Raw genomic sequence first — 17,438 nt, forward strand, 5'->3', positions numbered from 1 at the left:
GTAAAAATACATCACCCCAAACCTTATAAAAAAAAAAAAAAAAAAAAAAAGTTGTATGGTTTGCACCTTTTAGACACTTACTGGGAGAGATTTATCAAACATGGTGTAAAGTGAAACTGGTTTAGTTGCCCCTAGCAACCAATCAGATTCCACCTTTCATTCCTCACAGACTCTTTGGAAAATGAAAGGTGGAATCTGATTGGTTGCTAGGGGCAACTGAGCCAGTTTCACTTTACACCATGTTTGATAAATCTCCCCGTTTGAGTTCACTTGGCAGATGGGCCTTCTTTCAGCACCTTTCATGAGATTCCACTTTTTGGCTGCACTATTGGTTTACAATATAAAATGTCACTTGTGTTTGGTGACCTTCCAGGCTTTTATGGCAGTCTGTGTATTTCCTTTACCAGTAGCAAAACCCTATGCAGGTCTGTTTTCTCCCATGAAGGTGGTGGCTCATTGCTGGTGGCTTATTCTCTGTTTGCTCAGGCCCCTACAGATCCACTCCTCATCTATTTTTCCTGTCGGAGCGCCCTAAAAGTAAATTTTATTTCTGCTCCTGCCCCTTTTCCCACCTTTGCTTCAGTAGAGACCTTTTCTTGGTAAGGGAATATGCACACTACGGAAATCACGCAAATAACTTGTAGCGGATTCCGTCGCTCGACCACCCCCTCCCCCGCACCTATGCTTCCGCTTCCAAGTTCTGCCGGTCCCATAGGCTCCTTTCAGTGTGCATATACCCTTACAGAAAAAGGGTATGTTCACACTAAGCAAATACGGCAAGGGAATCCCGCCGTGCTCAGTGTCCCGCTGTGAGTGAATAAGGACGCACGCTCCTCTGCTGCCGCCACTCTCCGCTCAAAGAAGTGACATGTCACTTCTTTGAGCGCAGAGTGGCGGCTGCTGAGGAGCGTGCGCTCTCCCGTTGAGATGATATGACACACTAAGGCAGGTGTAATTCCGTGGCAGAGAGTTCTGCTGCGGAATAGCGCCTATTGTACTCAGTGTGAACATACAGTGGGGAAAAAAAGTATTTAGTCAGTCACCAATAGTGCAAGTTCTCCCACTTAAAAAGATGAGAGGCATCTGTAATTTACATCATAGGTAGAACTCAACTATGGGAGACAAAATGAGAAAACAAATCCCGAAAATCACATTGTCTGATTTTGTAAGAATTTATTTGCAAATTATGGTGGAAAATAAGTATTTGGTCACCTACAAACAATCAAGATTTCTGGCTCTCACAGACCTGTAACTTCTTCTTTAAGAGTCTCCTCTTTCCTCCACTCATTACCTGTAGTAATGGCACCTGTTTAAACTTGTTATCAGTATAAAAAGACACCTGTGCACACCCTCAAACAGTCAGACTCCAAACTCCACTATGGTGAAGACCAAAGAGCTGTCAAAGGACACCAGAAACAAAATTGTAGCCCTGCACCAGGCTGGGAAGACTGAATCTGCAATAGGCAACCAGCTTGGAGTGAAGAAATCAACTGTGGGAGCAATAATTAGAAAATGGAAGACATACAAGACCACTGATAATCTCCCTCAATCTGGGGCTCCAACAAAATCTCACCCCGTGGGGTCAAAATGATCACAAGAACGGTGAGCAAAAATCCCAGAACCACGCGGGGGGACCTAGTGAATGAACTGCAGAGAGCTGGGACCAATGTAACAAAGCCTACCATCAGTAACACACTAAGCCGCCAGGGACTCAGATCCTGCAGTGCCAGACGTGTCCCACTGCTTAAGCCAGTACATGTCCGGGCCCGTCTGAAGTTTGCTATAGAGCATTTGGATGATCCAGAAGAGTATTGGGAGAATGTCCTATGGTCTGATGAAACCAAAGTGGAACTGTTTGGTAGAAACACAACTTGTCGTGTTTGGAGGAAAAAGAATACTGAGTTGCATCCATCAAACACCATACCTACTGTAAACCATGGGGGTGGAAACATCATGCTTTGGGGCTATTTCTCTGCAAAGGGGCCAGGACGACTGATCCGGGTACATGAAAGAATGAATGGGGCCATGTATCAAGAGATTTCGAGTGCAAACCTCCTTCCATCAGCAAGGGCATTGAAGATGAAACTTGGCTGGGTCTTTCAACATGACAATGATCCAAAGCACACCGCCAGGGCAACGAAGGAGTGGCTTTGTAAGAAGCATTTCAAGGTCCTGGAGTTGCCTAGCCAGTCTCCAGATCTCAACCCTATAGAAAACCTTTGGAGGGAGTTGAAAGTCCGTGTTGCCAAGCGACAGCCCCAAAACATCACTGCTCTAGAGGAGATCTGCATGGAGGAATGGGCCAACATACCAACAACAGTGTGTGCCAACCTTGTGAAGACTTACAGAAAACGTTTGACTTCTGTCATTGCCAACAAAGGATATATAACAAAGTATTGAGATGAAATTTTGTTACTGACCAAATACTTATTTTCCACCATAATTTGCTAATAAATTCTTACAAAATCAGACAATGTGATTTTCTGGATTTGTTTTCTCATTTTGTCTCCCATAGTTGAGGTCTACATACGGGGCAATTACAGGCGCCTCTCATCTTTTTAAGTGGTGGAACTTGCACTATTGGTGACTGACTAAATACTTTTTTTCCCCACTGTACCCTAAAGCATTCATTCAAATATCTTCAGCTCCGGGTTGCCATTCCAACACCCCCCCCCCAATTGCAGGAAATTGGTGTCTTTGCTTCCAGTGTGACATTTCTACTAGAACCATTGTTGATTCAATCCGGACCTGCTCCAAGCTGACCTCCTACTGCTCCTAAATTATGTCATCGTTGCCTCCATATCTATGTCTGTAATTGAGCTGTGTACGCTACCACCAGATTGTGATTGTATTCCAATCATGATGGAAATTTTCTGGGACACGCTGTAATTACTTCATGATCCTGATTTCGGGAACCCCCATTTATCTTGAAAAAAACAAAGATGATGCTTGGTAGTAGTAGTAGATGCTTGGAAGAAACTTCCAGCAGATGTGGTTGGTAAATCTACAATAACTGAATGTAAACCTACCTGTGATAAACAAATACTAACAGGGCAGACTAGATGGACCCAGTGGTCTTTTTCTGCCGACAATCTTCTATGTTTCTATGCAGACCCATCGCTTTTTCCTGTACAGCAGCTCCCGGCCCTAACAATCTTCTAAGTTTCCCAGCTGCGTTTTCCTAGCACAAATTTTCATTTTTGCAATGAGAAACTGCTTTTGCAATCCAGGTCATCACTATCTACCTAGCAGAGAAGGGATGTAGTATAAATTCCCTGCTAAATTCCAAAAGCAAGTGCCAAACTTGAGACGGCTTACTGTAAATGGACAATGCTTCACTGTGGGAATAAGCAAAAGACTGGGAAACAGCTGATCAGTGGAAGGAAGAGACTGAAACCCCCAAGTGATCGGCTGCTGTAATACAAGTAGATGGGATTAAAGGCATCCAGCAGTAGGGGGCACTGTCTGCAGCAGAATTGGATTTGGAACTGCATTCACATATATCGTATTGTGCTCTGCAGCAATGTGCAACATGTCTGCAGAATGCAAACACTAAGGGCCCTATTACACCAAATTTATACAATAATCGCTCCGTGTAATTGCAGGCAACGATGGAAAAATGTGTGTTGTTGATCGTTCATTTAGATCTGATCCTAAAATCATTGTCAATCGTTTGCTGTTATTCCACATTCGTTCGCTAATCGTTCAGTGTAAGGCTACGTTCACATGTAGCAAAAGTGGCCGAATGCCCCGGCGGCCTCCCTGTCATAATGACAGTCTATGGGAGGCTCGCGCAGTTCCTCTCTCCGTGCTGAAGAATGAACATGTTCTCCACCACTTTTGCTATGTGTGAACGTAGCCTTATTCCATGGTAATCATTCATTCTTTTGCTGGATGGAGTGAGGATTGTAGTAGCAATAGTTGTAACGATCGTAACTGGCGACTATCGTTCTGTGTAATATGGTGGCCGATTTCAGGTTAACGATAAACAATCTTGTTTATCGTTAATTGTTAAAAATCGCTTAATCTGTCTGTATTGGATGCCGAGACCCAATCTGATCTCTACATAGCCCAAGCCACGATCATTCATGCAGCCTGTGATCATTCTGTCGGACGTATATCTCCTATTACACAGGCTGACTAGCCCGAGTCTGAACAGCCCGATCAGCCAATGAACAAGAATCTGATCACTAGCCCTATTGGGCTGCTAAGGTCCTTAGGGGATGTTCACACACTATGGATCTCTCTCTAAATCATAGGTGTCACACTCAGGCCCTCCAGCTGTTGCAAAACTACAATTCCCATCATGCCTGGACAGCCAAAGCTTTAGCTTTGGCTGTCCAGGCATAATGGGAATTGTAGTTTAGTAACAGCTAAAGGGCCTGAGCTTGACACCTATGTTCTAGAGAGAGATCAGTGGTGGACGGCTTCTGATACAGCAATCTAGCCTGAGACCAAGCAGCCCCCCACCCTATTATAGGCTTACTATTTCATAAACCATAGACAGAATGAGACCACCACCATTGCAAAAAAAATAAAAATAAAACAGAGAAAACCACTCCCTGAATGGCCAGCAAGTGCCCCATTCATTCTCTAGGGGCTACCAGACATTGCTCAGAATCTCCATAGAGAATGAATAGAACATAGGCCGCACATCCCCTCTGGGATACACATCACCTCCATCCTTGGGGTTTTATATTTGTAGGATAACCTCTTTAAGGTACGATTATTCCTTTACATTGTAACTAGAGATGAGCGAACCTGGAGCATGCTCGAGTCCATCCGAACCCGAACTTTCTGCATTTGATTAGCGGTGGCTGCTGAAGTTGGATAAAGCCCTAAGGCTATGTGGAAAACATGGATATAGTCATTGGCTGTATCCATGTTTTCCAGACAAACTTAGAGCTTTATCCAAGTTCAGCAGCCCCAGCTAATCAAATGCCGAATGATCGGGTTCGGATGGACTCGAACCCGAACCCGATTCGCTCATCTCTAATTGTAACCATACAGAATACAGCATTTACCCTTCCACAAACGCATCCAGCTTAGCCAGCTCATCGGACAGACCGACCAGGACATCCAGAGTGCCGACCTGCATGGAGAAGCAGAAAATTAGTCCTCATAGACTTGATAAACTGCCGGAGATGTATTCCCATCTATTGAAAGCTACCATGAAATAGGCGCCAGCAATAGAGTGATAGCGGAGAAGTGAGGTCAGTGTGACCACAGACAGCGATTTCTCACTGCCGCAGCTTCAAAATGTCAAGGAGATAAAAAAAAAGAAGGTACAACAAGTGCCGTCTAGTACTTACCACAGGAGAGAAGAGCTTTACATAACGTTTAAAGGGGTTGTCTGCTATAGGGGTCTCCTGCTCCCCCCATTAGCTAACGTTGAAAGTTACATCAACGTTACATCAAATATTAAGGACCGGGCCTGAAATGACCTTAAGGACCGGGTCAATTGTCTTTTCCTTTTTAGCTTTTTTCTCCTCGCCTTCTAAGACCCATAACACTTTATTTTTCCACCTACAGGGCCATCTGAGGGCTTCTTTTTTTCAGGAACAGGTGTACTTTGTAATGACATCTTTCAATCTGCCATAGAATGAATAACGGAACCCCCAAAATATCATTTATGGTTGAATTTACGCCCTCCTGCGTTAAGACCCAGGCAGTAAGGGCGTAAATGTACGTCCATGGTTGTTAAGGGGTTAAATCCCTGTATTAGTATTTACCGATCTGTGGCAAACTGTGAGCAAAACTACAAGTCCCATCATGTCTAATGTTTTGTAACAGCTGGAGAGCCACAGGTTGGTGAACACTGGCCTGAATGATGAATCCTGAGCAAAGAAAGAATCCAATCTGTATGGAGTCTGGATGTTCAACCTGTTTGGTAGAGTTTGGTGGAGTTTTCTAATACCTTAAAGGGGTACTCCAGAGAAAAAAAAATGTTTTAAATCACCTGATACCAAAAAGTTAAAAAGATCTGTAAATTATTTCTACTAAAAAAAAAAATCTAAAGTCTTCTAGTACTTATCAGCTGCTGTATGTCCTGCAGGAAGTGATGAATTCTTTCCAGTCTGGCATAATGCTCTCTGCTGCCACCTCTGTCCATGTCAGGAACTGTCCAGAGCAGGAGAGATTTTCTATGGGGATTTGCTACTGCTCTGGACAGTGGTGGCAGCAGAGAGCACTGTGTCAGACTGGAAAGAATACACCACTTCCTGCAGGACATACAGCAGCTGATAAGTACTGGAAGACTGGAGATTTTTTAATAGAAGTAATTTACAAATCTGTATAACTTACTGACACCAGTTGATTTAAAAATAATATATATATTATATATACACACACACATATATATATATATATATATATATATATATACACATATACACATACATATATACACATACATATATATATATACCCTGAGACTTTGGCTACTTTTTTTTATTATTTGGCTGAAGAAATGCACAATGGAGACGACAGAGGAAAGGGCATCGACCAATGGACTTCCCAGTAAGTATTTCTCTCTTACACAGAACACTTACCTTTAAGTCAGGTATGTTAAATTTGTGGTTGGTGGACAAGTTGTTATTCTTGGTAGTGGCGGCCATCAGTTTTTCCCAGGTCTGTTGGCATGTTTTCTCCCCAGGAGCAGAGATCAACCAGAACTCGGTCATGATTGCGGATTACACGTTTTGTCCTGGGCAGAATTTCACTGTAACAAAACAGATAGAAACAAAGTCAGGACGTGAGTTGTGATGGTGAAGTCAAGAGTTAAAGTAACTGTCCGTCCAGAACGTCTAAAATGATCTATAAGTCAGTTCCTCTAAGTGATGATCACCTGCTACTTATTTTCCTCAGATTTTACATGTAGCTCAGCTCTATTAGAACAGAGATCTGTGACTATGGCTCAGCTACAGTGCCTATAGGGTGTCCGAGGTAGTCTGAGACACGCCCCTTGTCTCCTTATTGGTACAGGCGCCTCTTCTAATTCTCATCAATCAGTTATAAAAGCCAGACAGCGAGAGCTCATTTCACCACCACAGGAGAAATTAAAGGGGTTGGCCACTTTACAGTAAAATTGCTCAGTGTATAGTATTAGTAACTGTTTTCACTGTATATAGTGACAGCAGCTCCCTGTGCACCTCATAGAGCTAATATCAGACTCCCCTCCTCCAGGCTGGGCTGCCCTGCTCTGCGATGAGTCTGTCCCCCAGTGTTCTCCTTTTCCAAATACAGGCTGATTTTACCATCTATTCTCATCCTGATTGCCATACAAATGTGAACCCAGCTTAAAGGGGTACACCAGAGAAAAGAAAATATGCTTTCAAATCAACTGAATTATAGATTTGTAATTTATGTCTATTAAAAAATCTCAGGTCTTTAAGTACTTATCAGCTGCTGTATGTCCTGCAGGAAATTGTGTATTTTTTCCAGCCCGACACAGTGCTCTCTGCTGCCACCTCTGTCCATGTCAGGAACTGTCCAGAGCAGAAAAGTTTTTCTGTGTCAAAGTTTGTCTATGGGGATTTGCTCCTGCTCTGGACAGTTCATGTCATGGACAAGGGTGGCAGCCTAGAACACTGTGTCAGACTGGAAAGAATACACCACTTCCTGTAGGACTTACAGCAGCTGATAAGTACTGGAAGACTTTAGATTTTCAAATAGAAGCAAATTACAAATCTGTATAACTTTCTGACACCAGTTGACTTAAAAACAATTTTTTCTCCCGGAGTACCCCTTTAACCCCTTGCCTCTAAAGCCTGTTTTGGCCTAAATGACCAGGCTCATTTTTCAAAATCTGACCTGTCTCACTTTATGCGCTTATAGCTCAGTGATGCTTTAACGTATGTTAGCAATTCTGAGATTGTTTTTTCGTCACATATGGCACTTTATATTAGTAGAAAAATTTGGTCACTACTTTGTGTATTTTTTGTGAAAAACATCATGAAAAATTAGAAAATTTTGCATTTTATGAACTTCTGAAATTCTCTGCTTCTAAAAAAGGAAGTCATAGCACATACATTAGTTACTAAATCACATTACCAATATGTCCTCTTTATTCTGGCATAATTTGGGAAACATATTTTACTTTTTTAGGGTGTTATGGGGCTTAGAAATTTATTAGCAAATTATCACATTTTGTGAAAATTTCCAAAACTGATTCTTTTTAGGGACCAGTTCTTTTTTTAAATGGATTTAGAAGGCTTGTATACTGGAAACCCCCATAAGTGACCCCATTTTGGAAACTAGACACCTTAACCCCTTAACGACATCGGGCGTAAACTTACGCCCTCGCGCCCTGGTACTTGGCGCATCAGGGCGTAAATTTACGCCCGATGTTTCCCCGATCGCTGCGTGTTCACACACAGCGGTCGGGGAAGATGGCCTGCTATAAATCATAGCAGGCCATCATAGCTTCTCGGCACGGGGGGTGGTTAACACCCCCCGTGCTTACGATCGCTGCTATAGGCTGATCAATTCAGATCAGCCAATAGCGGCGATCGGAACCTTTCCGGGTCATCGGCGACCCGATGACCCGGAAAAAAAATGGCGGTCGGTGCTGTCCGAGGACGGCACCGACCGCCATTACTGTAAAAAGTAATGGTGATCGCCGTGCCACCGGCCCGATCGCCGTGAACGGCCGGCCGGCCGTTCACGGCGATCGGGCCGGTGGCACGGCGATCAGAGTCCCACAAAATAGTAAATACCTGCCCTGGACCCCTCAGCTAGGCAGCCGAGGGGTCCAGAGCAGGTATTTGTACATTACTCACCTGTCCCGGGCTCCTGATCGGCGTCTTCCGGGTTCGCGGCATCCTCGTCTTCGTTCGGGTCTTCGGCTTCTTCCGTGACGTCACGTTCGGCTTCTCTCGGCTATTTTCGGCTCCAGCGTCGGCTGTTTCCGTATTTTGCGCTCTGCTGCCCTCTAGCGGCTGATAATGTGTAATACACGTATCAGCCACTATAGGGATGTTCAGAATGTAGAATTTTTTTTTTTTTTTTTTTTCAAATTTTTTTTTTTCTATTTTCCGCACCCTATCGCCGCTGAGTGTTGATCAGCATCGCACGAAAGTGCGCTGCTAATCAGCAACTCCTCCTTTTTGGCGTAGGGTGTTTTTTTTCTATATTCTACTGCCACGGTCTGCTTATAAGTGCCGCACATAAGTGCGACATTTATCAGCAACTCCTTTGTTGGCGTAGGTTTTTTTTTTATACTTACTGTAAAAAAACACGTAAAAAACACTACATTACACCACACTACATTGAATAAAGTTTGACACTACACCACTACATACCCCATATACCAATCCCCGTATAAAGATGGCCCCCAGGGTGTTTTCGGCGTCAGAGGGATACGTTATTATTACCTCCGACACCGAAACAGCCAGTGAGGATGAATGGGGGGATCCTTCTTTCCTCCATTCATCCTCATCATCCTCATCATCCAGTGACATGTCTGGGGGGTAGCATAGCGTACGCTGCCCCCCAGACACGTCTTTTCCGCCAGTACCGTCCCAATAAGAGATGACGGTATGGAGTGAAATTCTACAAACTCTGTGAGCGTACCTCAGGGTACTCTTACAGATTTAGGGTATGTGCACACTGCGGAATGGCGAAGAATAACCCTTTGTGCATTCCGCAGCTGGCACCCGCCGGCGGACTGATGGAGGCGCATGTCTCTACCCGTGTCATAGACTCCATTCTATGCACGGGCGGATTCCATCGTCCATCCAAAGAATGAATACGTTGGACGGAGAGCGGAATCCGCCCGTGCATAGAATGGAGTCTACGACACGGACGGAGACATGCGCCTGCATCAGTCCGCCGGCGGGTGCCAACTGCGGAATGCACGAAGGGTTATCTGTCGCGATTCCGCAGTGTGCACGTAACCTTAGAGTGTATGTAGGAAGGGACACCCGAATGCAGCCCCCAGATGCCCCCTCCCCCCCCATCCTCGGAGTTAGTGGGGAGATCGTTCGGGAACTGATCTTCCCACTGCTGGATAAAGGTCACCACCTGTACGGGGATAACTTTTATACCAGCACCCCCTCTTCCGGTCCCTCGCTGCCCGAGCTACTGTAGCTTGCGGCACGATCCGAACATATCAGAAGCCGTAATAGAGCCCTAATATTTAGCAGCCATGGAGCGGACCCAGCGCTTCTGGATATGAGGGACCCCGTATCGCACCAGGACAACATTTTCCAGGTGACGTCCCCCACACTGGAAAACAGGAGACTCCAGAAGAAGTGCAGAGTGTGGCGTAACAGGGGGATCAGGAAGGACACCATTTTCCAGTAGGACACCTGTCCTGATCACCCCGGCCTCTGCATACTGGATCCCTTCAAGGCGTACCACACGTCACTGGGGTTCTACATTATCTAAATTCTGTCCCTTATTCCTATTTCAGGGGTCACGTTGATCCGGGGATTATTCTGATCGCCATTATGGAGTCAGGAAAGAATTTTTCCCTGTGATGAGGCTACTGTCATGTGCCTCACGAGGGGTTTTTTTTGCCTTCCTCTGGATCAACACAGGTTGAATTTGATGGACACCTGTCATTTCCAACCTTATAAACTAATAATTGGCCTAATCCCCCCAAATAAATTAGAATTGTCCCTTTTCCCCAGCTAAGTAGGTATGGCCGCCATTCCCATTAGAGGATGCCATGATGCAATTACAAAGCCTCTGTGCGGCCAGGACAGTAGAAACCCCCCACAAGTGACCCCATTCTGGAAACTACACCCCATAAGGAATCTAAGAAGGGGGGCAGCGGGGATATGGCCCCCTGGTGACGGCCACATTTGGGACGTGAAAATGAAAAAAATTGTATTTTTTATTTTCTCGGCACATGTTCTACGTAAGTGCCCGTCACCAGTGGGGTCCATATCCTCACTGCACCCCTTGTTAGATTCCTTATGGGGTGTAGTTTCCAGAATGGGGTCACTTGTCGGGGGTTTCTACTGTCCTGGCAGCACAGGAGCTTTGTAATTGCGACATGGCCTCCATCCTCCATTCCAGCCTCTAAATGGCGCTCTGTCCCTTTGGTGACTTGCCCTGTGCCCATATGGCACATTATGCCCACATGTGGGGTATTTTCGTACTCAGGGGACACTACCCTACACGTTTTGTGTTCATTTTCTTTTTTAACCCCTTGTGGAAATGGAAAAAAATCAAGGCTAGACCAACATTTAGTGTAATTTTTGTAAAATTTTTACTCTAAATCATTAATCTTGTCATGTTTTTTCATTTTCACAAGGGGTTAAAAGATAAAAAAAACATTTATTGTGTAGAGCAATTTCCCCTGAGTACGGAAATACCCCACATGTGGACATAAAGCGCCATGCGGGTGCAGGGTAAGCCTCCGAAGGGAAGAAGCGCCATTTGGTTTTTGAAGGCTGGATTTGGATGGAATGGATTTCGAGGGGCCATGTTGCATTCAAAAGGCCCCTGTGTTGCCAAGACAGTTGAAACCCCCCACAAGTGACCCCATTATGGAAACTGCACCCCTCAAGGAATGTAACAAGGGGTGTAGTGAGCATATGGACCCCACTGGTGACGGACACAAATGTGGAACAATGTGGCGTGAAAATTAAATATTACATTTTTTACACTATAATGTTGGTTTAGCCTTGAATATATCATTTTCACAAGGGGTTAAAAGAGGAGAAAAAAAACAAAATGTGTAGCGCAATTTCCCCCGAGTCCGTAAATACCCCACATGTGGACATAAAGCGCCATGCGGGTGCAGGGTAAGCCTCCGAAGGGAAGGAGCACCATTTCGTTTTTGAAGGCTGGATTTGGATGGAATGGATTTTGAGGGGCCATGTTGCATTCAAAAGGCCTCTGTGTTGCCAAGACAGTTGAAACCCCCCACAAGTGACCCCATTATGGAAACTACACCCCTCAGGGAATGTAACAAGGGGTGTAGTGAGCATATGGACCCCACTGGTGACGGGCACAAATGTGGAACAATGTGGCGTGAAAATGAAATATTCCATTTTTTACACTATAATGTTGGTTTAGCCTTGAATTTATCATTTTCACAAGGGGTTAAAAGAGAAAAAAACACACAATATGTGTAGAGCAATTTCCCCCGAGTCCGTAAATACCCCACATGTGGACATAAAGCGCCATGTGGGTGCAGGGCAAGCCTCCGAAGGGAAGGAGCACCATTTGGATTTTGGAGGTTGGATTTGGCTAGAATGGATGATGAACTCCATGTCGCATTTACAGAGCCCTCGTGCTGCCAAAACACTGGAAACCCAACACAAGTGACCCCATTCTGGAAACTGCACCCCTCAAGGAATCTAACAAGGGGTGCAGTGAGGATATGGACCCCTTGATGATGGGCACATTTGTGCCATGAAAGTGAAAAAATGAAATTTTTCCCTTTCACGTCACATTGTTCCACATTTGTGCCCGTCACCAGTGGGGTCCATATGCTCACTGCACCCCTTGTTAGATTCCTTGAGGGGTGTAGTTTCCAGAATGGAATCACTTGTGGGGGGTTTCCAGTGTCTTGGCAGCACGAGAGCTCTGTAAATGCGACATGGCCCTTGAAATCCTTTTCAGTAAAATTCGGCTTCCAAAAGCCAATTGGCGCTCCTTCCCTTTGGAGGCTCGTCCTGCGCCCCCTTGGCACTCTATCGCCACATGTGGGGTATTTCTGTACTCGGGAGAAACTGCGCTACACATTTTTTGTCTTTTTTTGCCTCTTATCCCTTTAAGAAAATGAAAAATTGAAGGCTAGAACAACGTTTTAGTGTAAAAAATAAATTTTTCTTTTTTCACTCCATATTGTTCGGAAAATCTGTGAAGCACCTGTGGGGTCCAGATGCTCACCGCACCCCTTGTTACATTCCTTGAGGGGTGTAGTTTTCTAAATGGTGTTCCTTTAGGGGTGTTTTTTAGGTTTTGGCACCCCAGAGCCTCTGCCAACCTGAAGTGGTACAGTCAAAAATGACCAAATATAACGGAGGCGTTGAAATTCACTAGGCGCTCCCTTATATCTGAGGCTTGTGGTTGCGTCAAATAGCGCAATACGGCCACATATGGGGTATTTCTATAAACTGCAGAAACGGGGCAATAATTATTGGGGTGCATTTCTCTGGTAATAGGTTTATAATTATGAAAAATATTGGATTACAATAAAATCTCTGCACAGAAAATTAAAATTTTCAAATTCCTTACACACTTAGCTTTTATTTCTGTGACTCCCCTAAAGGGTTAAAACACTTTCTGGATATGCTTTTGCAGAGTTTGGGGGGTGCAGTTTCTGAAATGGGGTGCTTTGTGGGGCTTTCTAACATACAGGCCCCTCAAATACACTTTAAACCTGAACAGGTCCCTAAAAATATCTGATTTTGAAATTTTACTGAAAATTTGGAAATTTGCTGCTAATGTTTTAAGCTTCCTATCGTCTAAAAAAAATGAAAGATAGTTTAATAAATGCCGCCAACATAAAGTAGACATGTTGCTAATGCTATTTAATATATAATTTATGTGGTATAACCACTTTCTGTATACGCAAAGAAGTTTCAAAGTTGGAAAAATGCATTTTTTCACATTATTTGGGTTTTTTTCATAAAGATTTGTTATGAGTATCGACTCCAATTTACCAGAAATGTAAAGTACAATATGTCACGAGAAAACAATCTCAGAATCAGCCGGATAGGTAAAAGCATCCCGAAGTTATTAATGACTAAATTGACACTGGTCATATTCATAAAATTTGTCTCTGTCATTAAGGCCATTTCAGGCTCTGTCCTTAAGGGGTTAAAGAATTAATCTAGGGGTATAATGAGCATTTTAACCCTACAGGGGCTGGAGGAAAGTATTCACAATTAGGCCGTAAAAAAATTGAAAATTTAAATTTTCAAATAATATATACGTTTAGATTAAAGTTTCTCATTTTCAAAAGGAACATGAGAAAAAAAAGCATGCCAAAATTTGTAACGCAGGTTCTCCTGAATAAAACGGTACCCCATATGTGGGTGTAAACCACTGTATGGGCACACAGCCGGTCTCAGAAGGGAAGGAGCGCCAATTAGCTTTTTTAATGCAGATTTTGCTGAAGAAGTTTCTGAGCGCCAGGTGCGTTTGTAGTGCCCCTGTAGTGTCCTCAGAAGAGAACCCCCCCAAAAGTCACCCCATTTTGGAAAGTACACCCCTTGAAGAATTTATCTTGGGTGTGGTGACCATTTTGACCCCACAGGTATTAGAGGAAAGTATTCAAAATAAGACAGTAAAATTGAAAAACTAGAATTTTTCCAATAATATGTTCGTTTAGTTTGAAATTTCTCAATTTCACTAGGAGCAGGGGAGAAGCTGCATGCCCAAATCTGTAACGCAGGTTCTCCTGAGTAGAACGGTACCCCATATGTGGGCGTAAACCACTGTATGGGCAGACAGCCGGGCTCAGAAGGGAAGGAGCGCCAATTAGCATTTTCAGTGCAGATTTTTCCGAAGAAGTTTCTGAGCGCCAGGTGCGTTTGCAGCGCCCCTGTAGTGTCAGCAGAATAGAACCCCCCCAAAAGTCACCCCATTTTGGAAAGTACATCCCTCAAAGAATTCATCTTGGGGTGTGGTGAGCATTTTGACCCCACAGGTATTAGAGGAAAGTATTCAAAAGTAGACAGTAAAAATGAAAAACTCGAATTTTTCCAATAATATGTTCCTTTAGTTGGAAATTTCTAAATTTCACGAGGAACAGGAGAGAAAATGTACCCCAAAATCTGTAACGCAGGTTCTCCTGAGTAGAACGGTACCCGATATGTGGGCATAAACCCCTGTATAGGCACACAGAGGGGCTCAGAAGGAAGGGAGCGCACCCTTTGTTACATCAAACTTTCACCGCAGAAACACGCGGCCTGCGCTCACTCTATGAGCGATTGGGTGGCTTTCATGACTTTCTTAAACCTAAAGCCTTAAAGGGATGGGAACGATCCTTCTCCCAATCATATACAGAATCCCAATGGCTCACAGCGTACAAATGGTCCCTGAAATCTGTCCTCTCAACCGCTCATAGGGAAAATACCATAAAAATACGTTTACAGTGGTATTATACCCCTCAAAAATTGCAGACCATTTTCCCCAACACCTCCCCGCTTTGTTGGCGGAGCTGTGGTCAAACAGGCTCACTTTTACACATCCTATGGGAATGCCCCAACGTAACATCCTTTTGGCTGGATATTTCCCAATTGCTCCTGGAGGCTACTGGGTATGAGTACACACCCATATCGTTGGAGTGTACACCTATTACACCCCCTCTTTGGGGATATGACCCAAGGTCTACGATTGTAACGCAACTTCCTGGATTGTACACCCACTTATGGATAATTGGGCACTGGGGTCGGGAGCCCGGGATGACGATCTCCTTTAAATCTATGTTCTTAAGGGTATAAACCCACACACCGTATATGCAGCGTATTTACTGCTGCGATACGCAGCAAACTCGCAGCAAAATCGCAGCAGATTAGATCTAAATAACTGAACACAGCATCAAATCTGTACCAACAAATCTGCTGCGTATTTTTTGCATATCTGCTGCATATACGGTGTGTGGGTTTATACCCTAAATCTATGTCCTCTCTACACCTGATTGTGATTTCTCTTTCTATTACTCTTTCTGGAAAAGTTAAAACTCTTCTTTAATAAAAAATGATTGAAACAGAAGGAAGGGAGCGCCAATTTGCTGAAGCAAAACCGCAGCTAGAAACCGTTATTAGAATAGCGCAGTTACTAAAATACAATAAAAAAATTTGATTACAGGTAATGTGGGGTGGTTACGGGTAATCTGCGGTGGTTACAGGTAATCTGCGGTGGTTACTATCTGGGGTGGTTACAGACAATCTGGGGTTGTTACAGGTAACCTGCTGTGGTTACGGCCAACGTGGGGTGGTTACGGACAATCTGGGTTGGTTACGGATAAACTGAAGTGCTTATTAAGGATGCACGATGCACCGAAATATCGATACTACTATCGATATTTCGGGCAAAAAAACGGTTCGATACCAGGATTTCCTGGTATCGAAACTTTAAGTTAAGCTGAGAACACGGTGGGCGGCTAGCTGAGCGCCGGCCATGTTCTCTATGTGCCTCCCCCTGCCCCCTGCAGTCTCCTCCTCTGCTCTCCCTCCCTCTGCTCCCATTGGCGCCAATTTCAAATAGCCGGCACTTAGCTATTGCTAGTGCCGGCTATTTAAGTATATAGATGCCGCTGTCACACTGTGCGGCGGTCAGTGGCAACGTGCGGCGGTCAGTGGAAACGTGCGGCGGTCAGTGGCAACGTGCGGTGGTTACGGGTAATCTGGTGTGATTACAGGCAACCTGGGGCGGTTAGGGGCAACGTGCAATCTTGCGTGATTACGTGCAATCTGGCGTGATTACGGGCAACGTGCGGTGGTTACGGGCAACGTGCAGTGGTTATGTGTAATCTGGCGTGATTAAGGGTAATCTGGTGTGATTACAGGCAACCTGGGGCGGTTAGGGGCAACGTGCAGTGGTTACGGGCAACGTGCGGTGGTTACGGGCAATCTGGCGTGATTACGGGCAACGTGCGGTGGTTACGTGTAATCTGGCGTGGTTACGGGTAATCTGGTGTGATTACAGGCAACCTGGGGCGGTTAGGGGCAACGTGCGGTGGTTACGGGCAACGTGCGGTGGTTACGGGCAATCTGGCGTGATTATGGGCAACGTGCGGTGGTTACGGGCAACGTGCGGTGGTTACGGGCAACATGCGGTGGTTACGGGCAACGTGCGGTGGTTACGTGTAATCTGGCGTGATTACGGGCAACCTGGGGTGGTTACGGGTAATCTGTTGTGATTACATGCAACCTGGGGCGGTTAGGGGCAACGTGCGGTTGTTACGGGCAACGTGCGGTTGTTACGGGCAACGTGCGGTTGTTACGGGTAATCTGGGGGGGTTAGGGGTAATTTGGGAGTAAACTGCAATTATTACTATAATGAAAAGTGTGTGTTTTATTTTTTTGTAGGTTTGTCACTTTTTGTACTTTAACCCCTTAACGACAAAGGGCGTATAGGTACGCCCTATTGCCGGTAAGGGCGTTCAGAGCGGGGCCGCACGGCGACCCCGCTCTGAACCGCGGCAGTCCCGGGTGCCGCTTGTAGCCCGGGACCGTAGGTATTAGCGGGCACGGTCCGATTGCAGTGCCTGCTAATACAGTAATCAGATGCAGCTGTCAAACATGACAGCTGCATCCGATTACCGGATCCAGCGTCTCCCTGGTGTCTAGTGGCGGAGATCGCTCCTCCGGGATGTTATCTGGCGTGATTACGGGCAACGTGCGGTGGTTACGTGTAATCTGCCGTGGTTACGGGTAATCTGGTGTGATTACAGGCAACCTGGGGCGGTTAGGGGCAACGTGCGGTGGTTACGGGCAACGTGCGGTGGTTACGTGTAATCTGGCGTG

The 17,438-nt window shown here is 45.0% G+C and overlaps 1 protein-coding gene across 1 annotated transcript in view; it reads right to left on the reverse strand.

Annotated features, from left to right (window-relative positions):
- Positions 1-17,438, reverse strand: part of ATP6V1C1 (ATPase H+ transporting V1 subunit C1) — a 45,359-nt gene that overhangs the window by 15,505 nt on the left and 12,416 nt on the right. The window contains exons 2-3 of the mRNA XM_069957276.1: positions 6,552-6,721; positions 5,025-5,092 (exon numbers count right to left, since the gene is read on the reverse strand). Of these exons, the coding sequence (XP_069813377.1) occupies positions 5,025-5,092; positions 6,552-6,683 (200 nt within the window). The 5' untranslated portion in view covers positions 6,684-6,721. The remainder of the gene's footprint in view (positions 1-5,024; positions 5,093-6,551; positions 6,722-17,438) is intronic.

Source organism: Dendropsophus ebraccatus, chromosome 2 (genome assembly GCF_027789765.1).
Source record: "Dendropsophus ebraccatus isolate aDenEbr1 chromosome 2, aDenEbr1.pat, whole genome shotgun sequence".
Classification (NCBI taxonomy): Eukaryota; Metazoa; Chordata; class Amphibia; order Anura; family Hylidae; genus Dendropsophus; species Dendropsophus ebraccatus.